Source organism: Thermobia domestica, chromosome 6 (assembly GCF_964235325.1).
Source record: "Thermobia domestica chromosome 6, izTheDome1.hap1.1, whole genome shotgun sequence".
Taxonomy (NCBI): domain Eukaryota; kingdom Metazoa; phylum Arthropoda; class Insecta; order Zygentoma; family Lepismatidae; genus Thermobia; species Thermobia domestica.
The window spans coordinates 258,623,197-258,644,958 of NC_137459.1; the positions used below are offsets into that span (position 1 = coordinate 258,623,197).

A 21,762-nucleotide genomic window follows, 5' to 3' on the forward strand; every position below is an offset into this window, starting at 1 on the left:
AGCTAAAGTAAACGCCTTTGCTCATTATCTTCAAGGAATTTTCACTCCGCTTTCGCCTGATCCGTCTCTTCGCCGTCATCCATCAGATAATTTCAAATTTTCAATACCAGATTTTCAACCTAATCTCAATCATCAGTTACCTGGTAACAATCTTCTCACAGCTCCTATTACGGTGGAAGATATCCGCAGCACAGTCGCCAGTAAACGCAACTCCGCTCCAGGTTCTGACCGTATTTCCTACTGCCATGTTATTCTTCATTTACTTGCCGGTATTTATACGTTTATTTTACGCACAGCCTTCATACTGACTCCTTGGAAATCATTAATCACTCTCATGTTTCCCAAACCAAATAAGCCACTCCATACTGTCTCTTCGTACCGGCCTATTCAGCTCACCCTTGTGTTCAGCAAAATTCTGGAACAAATCCTTGTCGCACGTCTACACCATCAACTTTCAGCTCATAATCTTCTTCCTCTTCCTCAAGCAGGTTTCGGCCTTCATACAGTATCAATGATCAACTTATGCGCCTAACAACCAATATCACAATACAGTTTAGCACATCTAAACCTTCCTGCCTCGTCTTATTCGATCTGGAAAAAGCTTTTGATAAGGTGTGGCATCTCGGTCTTATATACAAACTCTTTTCTTTCCGCCTTCCTCTGTGTTATATCCGTTTTATCCTCCACTTTCTCTCTTGTCGCTTTAGTTATATATCTATCAACAACCACCTCTCACATCCTGTTTTTCTCCATTCCAGTGTTCCTCAAGGTTCTTAGTTATCTTCGTTATTATATCTGTTATATGTGGCCGATTTTCCACCATTACCAGGCAATACCAGCTTATATATATCAATTTACCGAAGACACTGCCTTTCTTGCAACAGCCAACACTATCCAAGAGATAAATCGCACTCCGCAGCTTGCTATTGACACTTTTCTCTCGTGGTGCAGACGCTGGCGTCTGAAACTCAATGCTGCCAACCCGTTTCTTCCCACTTTCTTCATTCCACCATTTCACTCATTTCTCATTATCACCGTCTCCTTTCGCCTAACCGGGATAATCGTGGGACGTAAAACTTAAAGATTTCATTTCATTTTTTCAATGCTGCCAAAACACAATATATCGTCTTTCTGCCTCCGAACAAACGCTCACGCGTCTACCGCAACCCTGCCTATTTTCATGTCCATGTCGACCACGTCCCTCTTCAACTTCAAAACACCGTTACCTATTTAGGGATAGTATTCGACAGACATCTAAAATGGACTGCCCATCTCAAATCCATCTGCACCAAAGCTTACAACCGCCTCAACCTTTTACGCCGCATCACTGGAACTACCTGGGGATTGAACACGCACACGCTTTTAACCACGTACAAAGTTTTTCTCTTCCCGGTACTTACCTTTGACTTTACCGCCTGGATTAATGCTGCTCCCGCGTTTTACACCAGGCTTCAAATTCTTGAACGGCATGCCCTCTGCCTAGCTTTCCGTATCCGCCTTCCCAGCCCCACCCACGAAATCTATGACCGCACCACATTTGCCCACATTTTTTATCATCTTGAAACCCTACGCCTCCGCTACGTTTCCGCTCGCTTACACACACACCATTCTATACTTGTAAACACGATGCATCACTTTGCTTTACATCCGTCCAACGCCCTTCTCCGTCATACCCCTCTTTCGCTTCTCTTTACTCTTTACTACTTCTCCTTATCACCTGACAGTCCTGACTATCTTTTCATCTCAGACTACATCACCGGCACGGCATCGCCTTGCATTATTCCATCTTATGCATAGTAGTCCTCTTGTCTAACTGGGCTTCCCCTGTCTCCATCAGATCTGGAATTGCCTCCGGATCAGAAGATAACACACATCTGTCTTGCTAACAAAATCCGTTGCTGTGATGTCTGATGGACCTCATTATCATCCATTTCCATTCACCTTCATATATGATTATGGTTAACGGCCATAATGTCCACCCCTTCCCATATTATATGATTTACTGCTCTGTTGATCAGTAAATGTTCTCCCAATATATTTATGATTATGTACAATATAATCTATATATATATAAAATTGAAAATCACTATGTTTGTGACTCTAAATCTCCTGAACCGCCCAACCGATCTCGATCAAATTTGTAACATGGATGAGGTTCGAGGCTGAGCTGGTTTTAGGATATTCACTTCGATAGTAGAACTAAGGGGGGAAGGGGAGGGAAGGGGTATTAAAAAATAAATAAAACTTAACTCCTGAACCACTCGACCGACCTTGATCTCCAACATAGATGAGGTTTAAGCCTGGGATCGTTTTTATGATTTAAATTTGACGGAGCAACGTAGGGGAGGAGAAGGAGGGGGATATATAAAAATCAATTTATATAAGACTGACAATGACTATTTTTGTAACTTAATAACTCTTGAATTATAAGACCGATCTCAATCAAATTTTCAACATCCATCAGGTTCGGATCTGGAAACATTTTTGTAATTTAATTTTAACGGTAGATCCTAGGGGGAGTTGGAAGGGAAGGACGTATAAATAAAAACTAACAAAACCTAATAACTTTTGAACCACTCAACCAATCTCGATCAAATTTTCAACATATATGAGGTCAGGCCTTGGGTGTTTTTCATCGTTTCATTTTGACGAGCCAACCTAGGGGAGGGGGAGATATATGTACAAAAAATTAAAATGACTGCCTTTGTGATTTCATCACTCTTGAACCACCCGACCGATCTCAATCAAATTTTCAACATACATGAGTTTATGAACAGGGATTACTTTAGGCTACTCACTTTCACGATGCACCGTAGAAGAGGGGGAGGGGGAAACAAATTAAAAATGATCACAAATGACCGATATTAGTGTTGAATTCATAGTTTTCGGGGTCGATGAGAGAAACCGTGATACTTCTGATGCTGTTTCAATCCAAATCCAGCCCTGATGGTTGGGGAGGGGGATAAACATTTAAAAATGGTCGAAAATGCCTAATATTAGTGTCGAACCCATAGTTTAAGAGTAGCTGAGATTAACAGTGACAAGTCTGATGCCGTGTGTCGCAGCACGGAGGAGGGGGAGCTATATATACCGTAGGGGAGGGGGAGAGAAATTAAAAATGATCATAAATGACCGATTAGTGTTGAATCCATGGCTTTCGGGGTCGATGAGAGAAACAGTGACACTTCTTTTGCTGTTTCAATCTAAATTCAGCCCTGATAGTTGGGGAGGGGGAGGGTACAACGGATAAACATTTAAAAATGATCAAAAATGGCTAATATTAGTGTCGAATCTATAGTGGTAAGAGTAGCTGAGATTAACAGTGACAATTCTGATGCCGTGTACCGCAGCACGGAGGAGGGGGAGCCATAATAATAATCGAAAATGACCAATATTAATGTCTAATCCATAGTTTTCGGGATCATTCAGATGAACAGTGACATTTCCGATCTGGTTTAAATCCAAAATCAGCCCCGATCACTGCCGTATATATATCCATGGACCTGCCATGTATGAACCAGATACAGTTGCGGGCTGAGGAGTGTGATATCAGGAGCGCTGGGCCGTTCACGTGGTGAAAGCAAACGGGTATAGGTACCATCATTTGCCATTAAGAACTAAGCTTTAAGGCAGTAACCAGCTCTGTACTCGCGTCGTTAGTGATCTCATCCCACAGAATGCTTCTGGTGTTGGGATCGCCACCAATGATAGTGTTCCTTGGGAATTTCTTGAACAGTTGGATCCAGTATGTCGCTGGAAGAGGGTGGTCAGGTGGTGCATACATATTCAGGAAAGTGATCACACCAATGCGAACTCCCTGGATTTGGTTAAACAAAGAAGGTGGTCGGGGAAACCCCGTAAGTGACATATATGACAATCCTCTTCGGATCCCCAAGGCTATACCGCCGTAAAAATCCTGGCGATTCTCCTGTATAATGTTGTAACCAGGTAACGTAAGGTGGAATTTCTGAAAGGACCAAACTTCTTGAAACATAATGACTGTGGGTTGACACATAGAGCAGAGACGCCATAAAGCCGCAACTTTTCCTCGTGCCTGTCAAATGTTCCATTGTAATATTTTAATCAGTTTTTGTCTGGCCATCCTAGAATACGAGATACGGTGGTCAATGCTGCTTGTAAATCAGCATCAGTAAGAAGATTCGTAGTAACTAGTTGTTGGAAAAGGACATTGCGAATGGCTTTATAATGGTTCGTAGTAATAAATGTAGAAGGTATGGAATCCAAACAAGGAGAGCGCTCCGTGCGTGCAAGTTCTTTCCTTGGTACTCGTTGCTCTTGAGATGCTGTGCTTTGTCGCGGAGGAAACAAGGCTGTGGAGAAGGAAAGACCCTTGCGTCCTTTGGAAGACGGTATATTTTGAAGGATGCCAATGGAAGTGGCGCGTCCTGCAGCTGTTGTAGAGGAGGTCGCTGAAAGAAATAATCGTCTGGGAGAAGTCGGTGGTTGTTTAAGAGCAGGTGAGTGAAAAGTTTGAGAGCGAGGCGGTGCACTAGAAGCAACATCCGAGGTAGGAGACCCTTGTGCTATTTGGGCATAAGAGGTGTGGCGTGGGAGCATACGGCGAGCTTCATCATAAGATATTTTTTGATTTAACCATGAGTTCCTGTAGGCGTTGTTGGTGCTTCCGTTCAGGGCAGGTTGGCTCATCAGCAGTGTGTGCAGCACCGCAATGAAGACACACCACAGCGTTGGTGCACTTGTCAGAGGCGTGGGATTGGCCACAGTGGTGACATCTATTGGCTGATTTGCACGTCCTGGCTAAATGTCCGTATTGAAGGCAATTGCGACACAGCTTAGTCAGGGGAACATATGGGGTGACCTTGAACCGATAGTAGTATAGAGTACATTCCAATGGTAGAATTTGACTGTCAAAAGTCAAAACGACCGTAGTGGTGGGAGTCCTGATAGAAAATTGAGTAGTTGATGGACAAGAAGCCGATGTGAAGACTGCTGTAGCAGAAGAAGCAGGTGCAGGTTGTTGAGATCCCACTTGACGTTCGATGCGTTTTGCATGTGTAATCTTTGCTCCACCCCACTGGATGTCCGCCATAAGATCCGTCATAGTGATGTCCCTGGGGACACCCTTAATCACACCCATGGAGGTAACGGCGTAACGGGGGACATACGCTTTTCATCCTTGTTGTGTCAGTAACTCATGGTGCAATAAAGCATTGGCAATGGTGGCGGTGTCAAAAGTAGCTTTAATTAAATTTCGCCCAATGGTATCAAAATGCTGTATTCCAGCCACATTTGCCTTAAATAATGCCCGTCTCAGAGCTATGGGATGAGTTTTGCCCACAGGCTTGACGGGATCATGGGATGTAATGTGTATAACGTAAGAAGCCATATGTTGAGGTTTGTAGGTGAGTTCTACTGGCGGGGGGTTAGGTAAATCGGTAATAACTGTAACTTCCATAGCGGGGCCAGGAGGTTGGTGCAGGTCTGCTAAAGCTAAAATCGGTATTGTCGACGGAAGTGAAGTAGTGGAATCAGGACTTACATCATTCCCGCCCGACGCGGCAGCCATTGTTTACAGTTGCCTCGAAACGAGGCGTGTATATCACTACTGTACACTACACACACACAAAAACACGACACTTCACAAGTTTGTCCAGAAACCACTTTATCACACGCACACCCAGTAGATCGGTCCCAATCGAGCGATTCTACATGATCCACAGACAGTAATCACATGATATAATAAGTAGCCACATGTCTCGTGATCTTACAGGCCAAGGTGTGTGTCCGCTTCGACCAATCCATCTCTTCCAAATTAACTACTGTTTACTTACTTAACCACCATAACCCCTCCATAGAAACCATAAACCACACATTGGCCTTACACTATCCTGGATATACACCTAAAACGCATGTGGATTTTCAATCACTTAAATTTGAAGTTGTACCTGTTTATTTTACCAGAAACATAAAACGTGGTTTAATCTGAAAACAGAACATGACCTTCACACTGTAAACCGCTAAGCATTGAGTCATATATGTATGATTTTATTATACATATTTTTAAAAGTATATACATTATCAATCCATACGCAATTATTTGGGCATCTTCCAACAAAAGAATGTTGCAGAATGTCTTTGGGAATCACTTAGAGGACAAAGAGTTTTAATTATTATTATTAGGTGATGGTATATAGTAAACCTGCACGAATTTTTGTTTGTTTCCGAAAGAAAGAATTGTAAAGAGTAGATAAATCAAAGATACAAAAGGTAAGGAAACGTATTTACATGAAAAGAAAGTCACACATATCGGCCTATATGATTTCCCTACCCAGCAGGCGTCTTGTTTGGAAGATGCATGATGTATACCTCTGGTACTTGACAATATTGTGTGTTTTTTTTTTTTTTTCTGACAACTGTAAAGCTTACATGAGAATTTCTCATGCTTTGTAAGCTAATGAAGCAAGCAAAAAAATTGAAATGAAAATGTGAGTTTTGGAACGTTGTACTTGAGTTGGCAGCGTAAGTGAGAAAAATACTTAACTCATCCATACAAGTGTTTAACGGTTACGTAACTTTTTTTGCAAAAACTATATCGCGGCTCCTCTAAATTTCTCCTGTGCGATGTAAGGTCTCGTCAGGTAGCATATTGCAAAATCATAATGATGTAATTTTAAAATAAAATGTACAGGCCACCGGCACTAATCATTCTCGCTGCAATTCATTAAACTAAATCACGTTGTGCTGCAGTTATTAATGAAACATTTTCATGTAAAATACGAACAAAATTATAATGGATTTTCGGAAAGCTTCACCGTCAAAAGTAAATTACTTCTTGTAAATTTTTCATAAGAAATTGCTTATGCCATATATTAGGGTTGAAAATAACTAAATGATAAACTAACAATATCTCATGAGTGGTATTTTACAAAATTACAAAGATCTCACCCCACAAGTAAACTACCCCTTGCAGATATTCTTATACAGGTGACATAGGCAACATTATAAGAATAGTAATGACATATTTATTTATGCACAATTGCCTGAGTCGTTCTTGAGAAAACCGTTTGGAAAAGAAAACCCACCCGAAAGAATAAACTATTCCTCGTACTTTTTTCCCCAGAACAAATAAGTTATGCCATATTGTCAGGCTGTTAATGAAATATTTACTTATGTAATATGATAATAATAATAATTTAAAAAATCGCATGAACCGTTTTTGAGAAAATCGTCTGAAATAACGCCTCCAAGAATAAACTACCCGTACATTCTTTTCAGGACAAATGAATTATGACATATTTCTCTCTCTCTCAATGTTTTGATGCTCCAGGAACTCGTCCGCATTATGACATATTGCAATGTTATTCAGAAAATATTTATTTAAGAAATAAGAACAAAATCGTTTCTGAGAGAAAAAAAAAAACTCAAACAAAGAGTAAACTACCTTTTTCTGAATTTTCTCAGAGAATGACTTACATCATAGTATGGGGTTTGATTATTATGGAATATAAAGAAAATTGTTAGAGCTGTTTTTGAGAAAATCGTATTTTTAGTTATTTTCATTCTTCAGAAAATTATCATTATTTTTAAGGGTAGGAAGAAAATTCGAAAAAAACCTCTGAAAAATTACATAAAAATCTTAAGTTCAAAATTTGTTTTCGATTTGTTGAACATGTGTTGTAGGTGAGTCTACTTCAAGGCGAACGGACAGACAGATGTCGAAAATTAACTTTTTTCGGTATATATGGGCATATGTGCTATGGCCCATGAAACGTGGAAATCTGCTGAATTCTAGAATTCATTTTTTTTTTCATTACTACTATGCTTTCTTTCCTCGTTTCGTTACTTCAAAGTAAAAATAATTAAAAATGAAAGCAATGATCTACCGCACTCAACTTTCTCACTCCAATTCTTTAAATTAAATCATGTTGTGCTGCAGTTATTAATGAAATATTTTCTTGTGAAATACGAAGAAAATTACAAGGGGTTTCCGGAAACTTCAAAGAAAACTCATCCCCAAAAGTAAATTGCAGATTCTTCTATACGGTAGCAAAAAAGTAATGCCATATGTTACGGTTATTAATAAAATATATGTTTATAAAATAATAAAATCGGATGAATGGTATTTTAGAAAATCGTCAAAGTAAATAAACAAACTTCAAAACACAACGAGAGCGGAATACACGCACGTCTCTTTTATTTTTGAATCAGTCAGTAACTAAATCGAAGTCGCTGTGTTACCTACTTTTTAACATCCTAAATAGTCAATGAATAATTCCTAAAAATATGACGTTTCCCCCCTTCCCAAACGGGAAGTAGCTGTCGTATACTTCAACCTATTACAGTCATATATTAAATATTTATTTATGAAATATGGACAAAATCGCCAGAGTTCTTTACAGAAAATCTCCAGAAAACAACCAAGAATAAGCTACTTCTCGTAATTTTTTCCAAGAGAAACGAGTTATGCTATGTTGTTTACTTATGAAACATTTATTTATGATGTATGAAAAAACTTGGCTGAATCGTTTCTGAGAAAATCGTCTGGAAAACTTAGCCCCAAAAATAAACTATCCTACGTAGATTTTTTCATGGAAAATGGATTATTACAGATTGTCAGTTTATTAATAAAATAGGGATAAAATTGTCTGAGTTGCTATTTAAAAATTTGTTCGAAAGAACAAAAAAAAAATCAACCACCTCGAAGAGTAAACTATCCTTTCATGATTTTTCCCAGAGAAATAACTTATACCACGTAATGGAGTTGCTTTCGGAAAATTGTTTTATGAAATACCGTATAAACAAAATTGTCATAGCCGTCTTTAAAAAAAATTCATTTTTTTGATTTTTATCCCTAAGTAAACTACTCTCATTTTTAGAATTAGGAAGGAAATTAAAAAAAAAAATACTAGATCACCTAAAAACCTTAAGTTTAAAATTTGGTTGAGATACGGTACGTTCAACAGTATAGCCATCTACATAGTGTGTATCAAGACGAACAAACGGACAGATCTCCAAAAATTCACTTTTTCGGTACCACGGTATTTATGGGCCATAAAATGTGTAAATTCGTTGAAATCTCGAATTCGATTTGGTTTTTTCACGATCACCGAACTTTCCTCTCTCGTTTCGTCGCTCCAAAGTAAAACCTGACAAACTTTACAATGCTCACTCCAGTTGATACCCTTATGCAGACATGAGAAATTACACTCGATTAGTTACAACAAAATGGGTGCAAACTTTCAGCTATTTTTTCTGTACTTTATTGTACCCTTTTCAAGCGATCCTACTTATCGCTGGGCAGCTGGAGCGTTTACTGTACAGTTTACCTCCCCCCCCCAAAAAAAAACTCAATTAATGGTCATTATCATGTCACCTGGTGCAAATATTTTGCCAAAGGATAATTAGCTAATGAATCTTAATTTTTGAATGATTATTTCTCGTGGTATCTTTAAACTTCACCTGCACTAGACAGTTTAGTGATATTAACGTCCTGTTTAAATCCTTGCGTTGCTGAAAAATAGTACTATTGCTCTATCAATCAATTTTACTTTGTGTTACTTGATATCTTGATGAGTTGAATGCACCTGGGTAGTTGCAGCATTCGTTTCTCAAGAACGAATCCTTCCGTGGAATGTAAGGATCGAATCTCTGAATGGAACTGGACTGACTCGGCGGAATCAAAGATGGATTCAATCAATCGAGTTGACGGATTGAAACAATGGATTTGGTTAATGGAACCAGAGGATCGAAGCAAACCACATAAGTTTGGACCCAGTTGATGGATGGATATGGATGAAGACGGACAAATACTTCAAAACAAATGGATAATGTAGAACACAGAAGCAAAACAATGAACGTATTGAGAGTTCGAGTGAAACTGGCGTCGGGGATTGTTGGTTTGCCTCGAACTTCCATATTGTACTATGTGTTCGTTTAATAAAAGTGCTGTTTTCTGCTTTCTTTCTATTTTACTACAATTTTCCTAGTGTGTAGGCATTCCTGGCGTCACTATTTTTCTACAGTAACTTTATAATAAATTCGATTAACACGGGCGAATTCGGGTTTCCAACCCGCGCCATTCCGGTTATGCTATGACATGACTACGGTTTTAATTAGTGCAAACAATTTCAATATTTAATATACTTTACTCATCTTCTAACAATTTTCAGTGTAATAGTGGACATGGTCGCTAAGGCTGCCTCGTACTATTTATAAACACATATTCTGGTACATAATTTAACGGGAATTACGGTACATGTCTGGAAACAACAGAGACTTACTTTCTGATTTTTGTGTTCCTTCTAAGAATATTGTGATCACCAAACTGCACTGCTCTACCAGCGGAGGGAGTGGCTGAATAGGCTGATAGTCATTTCTTCTTCTTCTTCTGCGGTTAGTACATGCCTTAGTGAAAATCACTCTCCCGGCAATTATAGATGGTGTATTCAAAAGAAACACATGATGAAATGAGATGAATCTTTAGAGATGCTTATAAGATACGAAATAACGTAGATCTTTGTAAATAAATATAATAGGCAGTAAGAACAGGTGGGGATAAGGTGAAAAACAACGAATCTACATTAAATGGACCAGAGCCGTGAAATTTATGAAGAATAGAGAGAAATGGCTGGCGATATTGTTGGTATAGAGGACAAAAGAAAATGAGATGACTGATGGAGCCAGTATCGAGACCACAGTTACAAAGTGGAGTAGTGCGTTTTCGGGGAAGATATAAACGTTGGGGAGTATTATACATAATACATAATGTGAAGTCTGTTACGGAGCAGAAAATGGTGGTAGGGGGAGAGAAATTATGTTGAATGAACCAAGATGGAGAACGGAGAGAACAAGTATGGTGCCAGTACCAACGTGTCTTTGTACATGTGGCATTATAAGCAGTGCAGCGTTAATAATGAAGTGTAGTAAATCATGGAAAAAGGTCAATAGACGAGACTGAAAGATCTATCGGAGTGCCGTGCAGGGCTCCGAAACGGGCTGCGGTATCAGTTAGAGCATTCCCGAGGATGCCTACATGACCTTTGGACCAAATTAAGCAAATGGTATAATTGAGGGAAGTCCGACAGTATAGAAGAGGGCGAATTTCATAAAGAATCCAGGAGGATTTCGAAGTCCAGGGGGAAGATTGTAGAGATTGTAGGAGAGATTTAGAATCAGTGGCAATACTGATAGATGGATACTAATACTGAAGGGAATGAAGAAGAGGCACAAACAAGGCATAAGCTTCAGTGAGAAAAGTAGTGACATAATGGGGAGTTTAAAGCTGAAACATTGCTGAAGAGAGGAACCGTAAAAGACTGATCCGAAGTGCCAGCCCTGGCCAGAACCGTCGCAGTACAAATGCACAGTGTGCTGAGGGAGAGGAGGAATGGATGAGGAGAAACAATGTTGGTAAGAGACGGGAGTGAAATTGTGAGCGGGAGGGTATTGGGAAAAATAATAGAAAAAGATAGGGAAAATATCTGGATAGTCATGCAAGTAGCAAGGGAGTGTATACGTGCGCTGGATGTGTAACAGATGTGGTGCAAGGTCTAGGTAACTGGTGTATATGAAAGGGAGAGATGCGAGATATGGAGAACGTTTGCGGCCTGTATGAAGATGTCGGAGCAGAGTGAGTTTAGGGAGGAGAGAGGATCGGTTAAATTGGAAACGTTGAAGACAGAATTTGTCTGAGAGGTGTTTCAACTGAATTGCTAAGGGTGGAACTCGGGTATCAGAATAAAGCACAGTAGCAGCATTGGTGGAAGGAACGTTAAGAGTACGGCAAAAAGTAGTATATTAAAGGGATTGGAATTTTTGAAACACCCTAGAAGGAGAAGGAGAACGATAAAACATCATATGTTAAAATAGGTAAGTAAACCTGTTTATATAACAGGTGGAGGACACGGAAATCTGTAGACCAAGTAGAAGTGGAAGTAGAGCGAATTAAACGTAAGAAGGATTATGTTTTTTGATGTAGAAGTTGATAATGGGAGGTCTAACGTAAAGAAGAGTCTAAGACGATTTCGAGGTATTTAACAGAGGGACGCGAGGAAGGATAATACCAGTAAATGTAAGGAAGGGTATGGCGGTGGTGCGTTTGCAGGTAAAAATGAGAAAGGAAGTTTTGTTCCAGTTTATTTTTAAGCCATGTTTGGAACACCAGGTGGAGAATGTGGTGAGAGCTGAAATTAGTTGGGGTATAGCGAGTTGAGGGGAGACAGAAGTAATGTAGAAGGCTAAATCATCACCATAGGAAAGAGCCCGTACAGTGTAACAGGTTTGGCGAAGAATAGGGGCCAGAAAGAGATTGAACAAAAGAGGAGATAATACAGAACCTTGAGGAAGACTTTGGGAAGTGTTGCGACCTTCAGAGAGTTGGGAACCGAAGCGAAGATACAAGGTACTTTGGACCAGAAGGTTGTAGGTAATACGGAGATATTTCGAAGGGATGCCTTGTTGTCAAAGTATATCTATGAGGTCATAAAGGGGAACAGTCATAAGCCTGAGAAAGGTCAATTAATACGGCAAAAACAAACTGGGTACGGGAGAAAGCAAGTCAAATATCGGAGATAAGAACGGACAGACAGTCTGAAACACTGGAACCAAGTCGACAACCGTATTGTTGTTTGTAAAATAAAACGTGGTGTTCAGAGAACCATTGGAGGCGTTGTTTCAGGAGATGTTCGAAGACCTTTAAAATACATGAGGAGAGGGCAATAGGGCGGTAATGTTCAGCGATACCAGGCTGTTTTGTGGGTTTGATGATGGAAATAATAAGGTAGTGTTTCCACGGTGGGGGAATTCGTTCAGAAGACCATACAGTGTTATATAAGTTGAGTAAGAATTGATGGTAGAGTGGAGGAAGATGTTGTAGGTGTCGGTAATGAGTAGTAGGGACCCCCGTATATTGAGCCGAGTCAGCAAAAATTTTCTCGATTCTGATTGGCTGAGAGAGGTCACGTGACGTTAGGCCCCGCCCACGCGGGAAATTCAAATTTTCAGGTCACGTGGTATGACGTCATGAGTCACCCTGTGGGGAAATCCCTCATTCTCTTTTATGACCGGGATTTTTGAAATTCGTTCCCTTTTACGGGTAAGATGAGTGATTTGATACCTCATTCTGATTGGTTGACAAATGTCACGTGATCTTAGACCCAGGGATATTTGAAATTCGTTCCCTTTTATGGGTAACATGAATGCTTTGGTACCACGATGATGATTGGCTGACAGAGGTCACGTGATCTTAGGTTGTGTGATATTTGAAATTTGTTCCCTTTTATGGGTAAGATGAGTGCTTTGATACCTCATTCTGATTGGTTGACAGCTGTCACGTGATCTTAGGCTCTGGGATTTTTAAAAATTCGTCCCCCTTTTATGGGTAAGATGCGTGCTTTGATACCTGAGGTCACATGATCTTAGACCCTGGGATTTTTGAAATTCAGGTATCCTCTTTGATGTATACTTTGGTACCTCGATTCTGATTGGCTGATAGAAGTCACATGATTTTAGACCCGCCACACGGTGAACAGATTACATGGTATAACGTGGGAAAAACCCCCTCACTCATTTGTTTCCATTTTACGGGTAAGATGATTGCTTTGGTACCACGATGTTGATTGGTTGATAGAAGTCGCATAATCTTACACCCCACTCCAATGCTAGAAATTCAGTGCGCTATGACGGCGATCCACCCTAGACCTGGATTTTAGAATTTTGTTCCCTTTTTTATGGTTATCCTTAAAGTTCCCATGAAGGGTTCAACCTCCTCCTTAAATAACCCTTTTTTGGTATCATGATATTGTACTGAAGTTTACATTAAATATTATCATTTTCTTTGACAGATAAGATGATTACCAGCTTTCTTACCTTGATGGAGATCCTGTCCTTGAATTAGTAGCTTATGTCTCTGGAAGTAACAATGGTGAAAGAGGGGTGTCGCTTGTAGATTTCTTATAACACATTGTTGTGAGTTTAAGCGCTTCATTAATGGAAACAGTGTTGCCAGATTTTTTCTTACCTAAACTGCTCCGATTCTTTTCGAAACGGTTCCGCAGAGTGCAAGAAATTTTAAACTAAAAATTTTTTCGAACTAAAAAATTTGTAACTAAAAAATTTTAAACAAAAATGTTCAAACAAAAAATTTTCGAACTAAAAATTTTGAAACAAAAATTTCAAAAAAAAATTCGAACTAAAAAATTTAAACTAAAAATTTTCGAACTAAAAATTTTTTAAAAAATTTTGAAACCAATTTTTAAAAACAAGTTTCGAACTAAAGATGTAAACAGCATTTAAAAATTTTCAAATCATTTTTTTTCGAACTAAATTAAAAATCAAATTTAGGAGTAAATTTTCAAATCAGTTTTTTCGAATAAAATCGTGTAAACCAAATTCTGGATATATTTTCCACCTTAAATTTTGAAGATTACCATTTATTTGAAAACAAGTGTTCAGGATTTCAAGAAATAATAAAACATATTTTTTTTCAACTTGTTGTATTTTAACGAAAGGTATGTGCTCTTCTCATACAAGGTGATTAACATAATAAATACAGGATCTAGTTTAATGAATATGTTGGACGTGTCATCATCTTCGAATGTTGTAGACGTATCCTGTAAAGAAAAAGAAGAAACGACGGATTACTTTAAGAATTTCTTTTTTTTCTGAAACAATAAAAACGAGTCAATATTGATAAGAGAGAAATAAAACTTACTCGTAAATGATGGATCTGTTTAGGCTCATCTTCCTCCTCGGGTACGAGATGACACCATTTCAACCACTGATGGATGTTTATGAACTCTTCTGGGTACTGCATTTTTTTTGGTGTTGCTGCTTTATGGTCAAGGTTCCCCCTTCGGTACGAGATGACTACATTTCTTCCACTGATGGTGGTGTTGGTGGTGGTTTATGAACTCTTCTGGGTACTTCATTTTTCTGGGTGTTGCTGCTTTATGGTTAAGGAGAAAAAAAGGAAAAGGAAAAAAGAAATGGCGGCCTTATTGGGTGTTTACAGTTTTTTCTTTTTCATCTTCTTTTTCCAGTTCCATCTTCTGTTTTTTAACGTACCCGTACGGAACCGTATCATAGGAATTGAGTTCTTTAAATCGACGTTTTGTGTACTGGATGCTGTACATTTTTTCTTCTTTGCGTGTGACGATGGTATGGTCTTTGGTCCTGCATATCTTATGGGGGATAGTGATGGTGACTTGTCCACGGCATTGATTTGTAATCATTTCTTTTAGCGTGTTGAAATTTAATTGTTGTCCTGCATTGTAGTTTAATGTAAATCCTCTAATTTTACATATGTAGCTGGTGATGTTGGTATCCGGATTGTATATTTTTAAGCTGTAATTTTTCGGTCCTCCACTGACAAATGTCTTGATGTATGCTCGTTGGCCATAAGACTCCATCTCGTCCGATAAGCATCCCAAGTACGTTGAAGGTTCAATGGTTGGCTCCCCGGGCTTTTCTGTAAATATCACAGAATCCGTGTCGAAATATAAAACACGTTCCTGCAACATTTCCAGGTACTTGTACAGTTCCAGACGTGCCTGACATGTTGTAAATGCACCTAACACGACATTGGTGTTTCGGTTTTGAACAGGCACATGTTCATTGTACTCCCAGAACGCATACAACATCGTATCATTGATGGGTACAATTTGATGGAGTTTAATGTCGGGGGAAGCGAGTTTTTCATAAAATTCTTCCGGCCGATCAATAATTGTGGTCTGGCTAAAGTTTGAACGCTGACAAAGCTTTCCCCATAATGAGTTAACACAAAGCTTAGATAAACTTCTTCGTGCAGGATTATTTTCAATTTTGGTCGGATCCAATGCAATACCTTCACGCTCCAGGACGGTTTGTATGAATTTTGATTTGTCTTCTTCGGTCACACAGGAACTAGGCCAGCCAGACGCTTCCATTTTCGATTTCAAAAACGTATTGATATATTCCGTGAACAAGCCACCTGTTTTCGTGATGGGATCATATTGTTCAATGTCATAATCCCAAATTTCAAAAATTTCCACCGGTTGATATCCTAATTCTATTGCTTTCTGTATTTCATATGATACCCATGTTCCAGTGAGGCACCGCTCCTGGTCGTTGTGTGTACACGTTGCTGTAGGGTCTGGGTTCATTTCTTCGGCACAAGCAGCACACAGTGGAAAGAGTAGTTTCTTGTTGCATCGGTAAGGCAGGAGACCATGATAAAGATGGCGACTTGGTAATATCGTCATTTTGATCAGACCATTGACTTTATTTATTGGTGGTATATTTTCATCACCCTGTAGATAAATTCTAGGATGGCCTACAGGGTATTTAGCACACTTATTTATGTAAGGATAAAGTGAAACAATATCGAAATATTTTATTACTTCTCCCGCTTTTTCGTCGACTTGGTGGTACAATTTCACGCAATTGGTCCTTCCTTCAAAAAAGCTATCTCTTGGATTTAATGGTCTGCGGTTCATGTACGGGTGATTCTTCAGATACATCGCCATTGCAGGATTTTGTTTTAAGAACTGTTTAAATTCGCACTCCCACATTTCATGTACAATGTACCCCAATTCACGCAGTCTTGCATTTTTTCGTTGCGTTCGTTCATAACGGAATTCCATGGTGTCTTCTGGATTGCTGTAGATGGGCTGATTACGGCCTGTAGTAAAACATACTTTACATCCGTGATAAAAGCAGCCGGCATGCTCGTAGACGTGCTCCTCTAACGTCTCAGGATCTTGGTAGTAGCCATCAACATGGAATCCCGCAATAAACACTTCTTTTTGTCGGGCCGCATGTAAGATTTGTTTTTCTTCGGTTTTTTCAATGTAGGCCAGCCATTGCATTGCAGCGATCGATTGGGTACTTCTCCATCGATAGCCATGTGCCGGTAGAATTCCAATGGTGTTGGGTTTAAGGAAATTCCGGTGGAATACTAAATTGGAAGCACTGGCAATCGTGATCGTCTCCAAGAAGGGATTCACTTTGGTTTCTGTTTCAAATGACGTCATAAACGAAACGCATGCTTGTCGCAGTACATTGATATCTTGAATACAATACTTGATAATTTCTTTTTGGAAATCAAACGTGTCATTACGATGATCGTTGTACCACTGCATGAACTTGTTCCTGTCTTCGACGGCCATTTCATCTGCACCATAATACTTTGTTTCTGGAAGTGGTCCAATATACGATTGATTCTCCTTGGTGTTGAAGAAATGCGGGAAGTAGCCTTTGGTTGTGGGTAAATTGAACGCTTTTGACAATTTACTTAATGCCATAGGTAGGAAGTTCAACGAGTCAATGAACGTCAGATTATTCAAGGTTAAACTCAGTATCTTGGTCCCATTTAATATAACGTCAGGTCTCCATTGGCATTGTTCGACCATGGTCTTTAGGATAAAATGTCCATCGTATCCCTTCGCGTTGTGAGCGAGACAGAAAATCCTATTTATATTGGGACGACGTTCCCGCAAGTACTGGAGAAAATCATAAACTGGATCCTCTCCTTGGAAAATATGTTGGCGCTGACCACACGTACTGCAAGACTGCTCGATATTAGCGTTTTCAACACATGCATAACATACTTGTTGTGCAACCAATAAATTTGGAATGTGTACATACGTATTATCATCAATATTCGTGTCTTGCATAGATTCTATATCGTAGAATATCAACAAGGCTTTCTTTGCGTGCATGAGTGAAGGAACACCAGGTTTCAAGCATTGTCGATCGGGAAGCATATAACATTGATGCGACCCTGGAACAATCTTCTTACAAACATTGCAAAAGATCTCATTACAATCATGAATGCGTTGTCCACTTCGTACAAAAGAATATACTCTGTAGCATTTAGTACATTGCTTCACCATTTTGCATACAGGTTCCCCATGATGATATACAATATTACGATGATTGTTAAAACATTTTTCCCCGTAAAATTGACGATTGCAGTCGTTGCACTGCACTAGCGTTTGATTCTTGTCGCATAGAGGTCTCTGTAAACATTTGGAGCACGTTACAGGACAATTTTTCACATGTCTGTTACGATGATCATACTTTTTATGGCACGCCTCACAGTAGAACTTGGTTGCAAAACAAGCAGTTAAAGATTGGATGATATCAAAATGGCCAGCCAAACAAATCAAATTTATGGGAGTGCGATTTTCATCGTTGGGCCCCTCGTACATGATGTCACGGCCTGTGAAACTGGTATAAACTGTAATTTTATATTCTTTGAGGTATGACTGGAATTGTCGAATTTCATTTACACTGGCACCATGCTCCAAATTCACTCCTGCATTTGCACATAACGCATCGACTTCTTGGTCCACAACATATTTCGATTGATCTTGATATTGTCTATGTCGTTTCACATCTACATTCATGTATTTTTTCAGGCCAATAGCAATAACAAGGGCGTACGCCAGGCACCTTGAATCTTGATTTTTTACACGTACAATCCCTCGCTTGCAACGTAATAATTCTTCATTTTGAAGTATTCCTTGCCGCAAACCGCCATAGCCACGTGGAATATCGACACGATGAAAATGCACGGTGAATGGTTCGTGCAGGAGAAATGCATTGTTACTTTGTAAAACTCTTTCGAACGAGGCCCACATCGTTTCCAGTGTTAGGTTTCGCGCTTGGCGAAAACTCACCCAAAATGGCTTATTCGTGTTGTGTGGCGATATTACTGATAAACCAACCATCGCCTCATCGTCGACATTGGCTAACAAATGGTCCAGCATTGCTTGGAAACTATTATGCACATACTGTATGATATCGGTTCCTACGGGCGGTGCGTTGAATTGAACTTCGAGCATTCTACCTTCAATGTTAAATCGTCTATAATGACGAGTGATTTCATTGCGAACAGTAAAACCCGATTCGGCCATGGTTAACAAAGGAGAAAACAAACAAACAGGTACAATTGCGATAAATGTGTAAGGGAAAAAGGAATTGAGCAGCGTGAATTTACTACAAAAGAAAAGAAAGAAAAATCTTAATCACCTGATAAACAGGAAATCATAACATTCATGATAAATTCTTAACTAAGTAATTCATGTAAAGGTCCTGAGTTTGATTCCTGGCGGTGACGTTCAGAATCTCATTATGAAAGCACATGTACTAGAAATCAAAGTTTTTTTTTTAAATAATTATGTTACTGAAATGAGTGTTTTATTGCTGTCAAACTCGAGACCATTACATCAGCATTTAACTGACCTATCATTCTATAGTGATAAAAAGAATGCATGAATGAATGTTTCATCAGTACTGAGATGTGATAAAGTACGCGTAAGCATTTTTTTCCCCACTCTCAACGACCTTTAAATGATGCGTTTGCAAGTTGAAGAGATTCATCAAACATTAACGATACCCATGCGTAATTGTCGAAACAAAATCTGTATAGCGTATTTTTTTATTATTATTGTGACTAAGCGGTTAGCGTACATGGTTCGGACGTGGAAGGCCCTGGTTCAATCCTCGGTGGGTTTGCTTTCCACGTCGGGGGCATGTCAAGCCTATTCTGAAATTTAATATTCTCACGCGTTATCATACATTCTTTTCAAAACTAAGCTAAATGGTTGACGTACACACCTCATAATACATAAACGTACATAAATCGTCTATAATGACGAGTGATTTCATTACAAACAGTAAAACCCGATTCGGCCATGGTTAAAAATGAAAACAAACAAACAGGTACGGTAAAACAAATATGTAATGGGAAAAAAGGCATTGTGCAGTGTGAATTTACTACAAAAGAAAAGAAGAAAGAAAAATCTTAATCATCTGATAAACAGGAAATCATAACATTCATGATAAATTCTTAACTAAGCAATTCATGTAAAGGTCCTGAGTTTAATTCCTGGCGGTGACGTTCAGAATCTCATTATGAAAGCACGTGTACTAGAAATCAAAGTTTTTTTAAAAATAATAATGTTACTGAAATGTGTGTTTTATTGCTGTCAAACTCGAGACCATTGCATCAGCATGTAACTGACCTACCATTCTATAGTGATAAAAAGAATGCATGAATGAATGAATGTTTCAACAGTACTGAGATGTGATAAAGCACGCGTAAGCATTTTTTCTACTCACAACGACCTTTAAATGATGCGTTTGCAAGTTGAAGAGATTCACCGAACATTAACGTAACACATACGTAATTGTCAAAACAAAATCTGTATAGCGTAAATCTTTTAACCAAATATTCATGCACTCTTTTTTATTTAAGCGGTTAGCGTACATGCTTCGGATGTGGAAGGTCCTGGTTCAATCCTCGGTGGGGTTTGCTTTTCACATCGGATCGCTCTCAAGCTTTCTGAAATTTAATATTCTCACGCGTTATCATACATTCTTTTCAAAACTAAGCTAAATGGTTGACGTACACACCTCTGGCCTTGGTTCAATCCCGGGTGATTGCTCGAATATCACGTTAAGCTGAAGGGACGCTAATGCTTTCAAAGGGTATCGAACAATATTATTCTCAGGCATAGTTTTCGACATTCTGTAATGTATTCTTTTCAAACTAAGCGCACACATCTTTGGCCATGGTTCAATTCCCGACGGGCGCTCGCTGAAGGGACGCTAAACCATATCATTTCTCCTGCTTAGTTTTAATGTGTGGGGGTTCCTGATTCGTACTCTCACTTTTCCCATTCCACTAATTCCACATAGCGTAAATATTTCGTACTAAAAGTAAAACAGTGTATTAGTGATCCACCCACAAATATGAAATAAAATGATTTTGGAATCTTGTGTGAAAAATAAAATCTCACTGAACTTACCTCAAATTCAATGAACAAAAAGTCGGTGCAGTAAAGCTTCTTAAATGAAGACACTTTTTAAAAACAGACCTTCTCACTCGATAGTTGAGAGCGATGTAGGATTTGAAAAATGAAATTTAAATTTTTATTTAGGTCGCTGCGAAAACGATGTCATCATCAACCAATCAGAAACGAGGAAATTTATAAAATGACATCACAACGAACCAATCAAAACGCTCGCTGCTTTTGTCATGAATCACGAACGAAAACGATGTGTAACAATCGATCGTGACGTCATTCACGTTTCTCAATAGTATCGCAATTCCGATGCCAATTCCCTTCTGCCAGGATCATGTCACTACTTGTCGTAACTGTGACGACATTTCATTTTCCTCATATTCCATACGAGAATGTCAATGTTTGCTTTTTTCATGAATCATGCTGACACGTTCGTAGTAAAACAAAAGTAATGCGATCCGCTGACGTTTGCATTTTCAATCATATGTACTTCTATGTCTACACACAAAGAAGTCTATCAGCATTTTATTTTAATCCATGAACGGAAGCGTTACACTGTCAGATTTATTTTCTTAAAGTATATGTGTATCCTTTTCAAGAACCATGGTTCGAAACCCACCAAGTGCGATTAAAACCGAATTCATTCATAGCTAAGCGGTTAGGATACACGTCTTTGGTTTGAAAGACCTGAGTTCGATTCCTGGAGAAACATTTCTTAGGATTTTTCTTAAACTTGGTTTAAATTTCTAGTTCGAAAATTTTAAAAGTTTAGTTCGATAAAAAGTTTGATTTGAAAATTTTTAGATGTGATTTACATCTTTAGTTCGAAACTTGTTTTTAAAAATTGGTTTAGTTCAAATTTTTTTTGTTTCAATTTTTGGGTCGAAAAATTTTGATTTGAAAATTTAGTTCGAAAGTTTTTAGTTTAAAATATTTTTTCGTTCGAAAAATTTTTAATTTTTTTGTTCGAAATTTTTTTGGGTTCGAAAAT

At 38.8% G+C, this 21,762-nt stretch overlaps 1 protein-coding gene across 7 annotated transcripts in view; it reads right to left on the reverse strand.

Moving 5' to 3' along the window:
- Positions 1–10,354, reverse strand: part of LOC145688484 (uncharacterized) — a 93,664-nt gene extending 83,310 nt beyond the window's left edge. Inside the window, exon 1 of one of the 7 annotated variants that reach the window (XM_081762784.1) lies at positions 10,263–10,354. Coding sequence is in view for 1 of the 7 variants with exons in the window: in XM_081762781.1 (XP_081618907.1) it covers positions 5,522–5,548 (27 nt within the window). In the remaining 6 variants the exon portion in view is untranslated. Of the gene's footprint in view, positions 1–5,521; positions 5,715–5,927; positions 6,142–6,267; positions 6,377–8,896; positions 8,922–9,441; positions 9,712–10,262 lie in introns of those variants that run through there. The other 6 variants (XM_081762787.1, XM_081762782.1, XM_081762786.1 and 3 more) reach the window with 6 other exon arrangements.
- Positions 10,355–21,762: the final 11,408 nt, after the last annotated feature.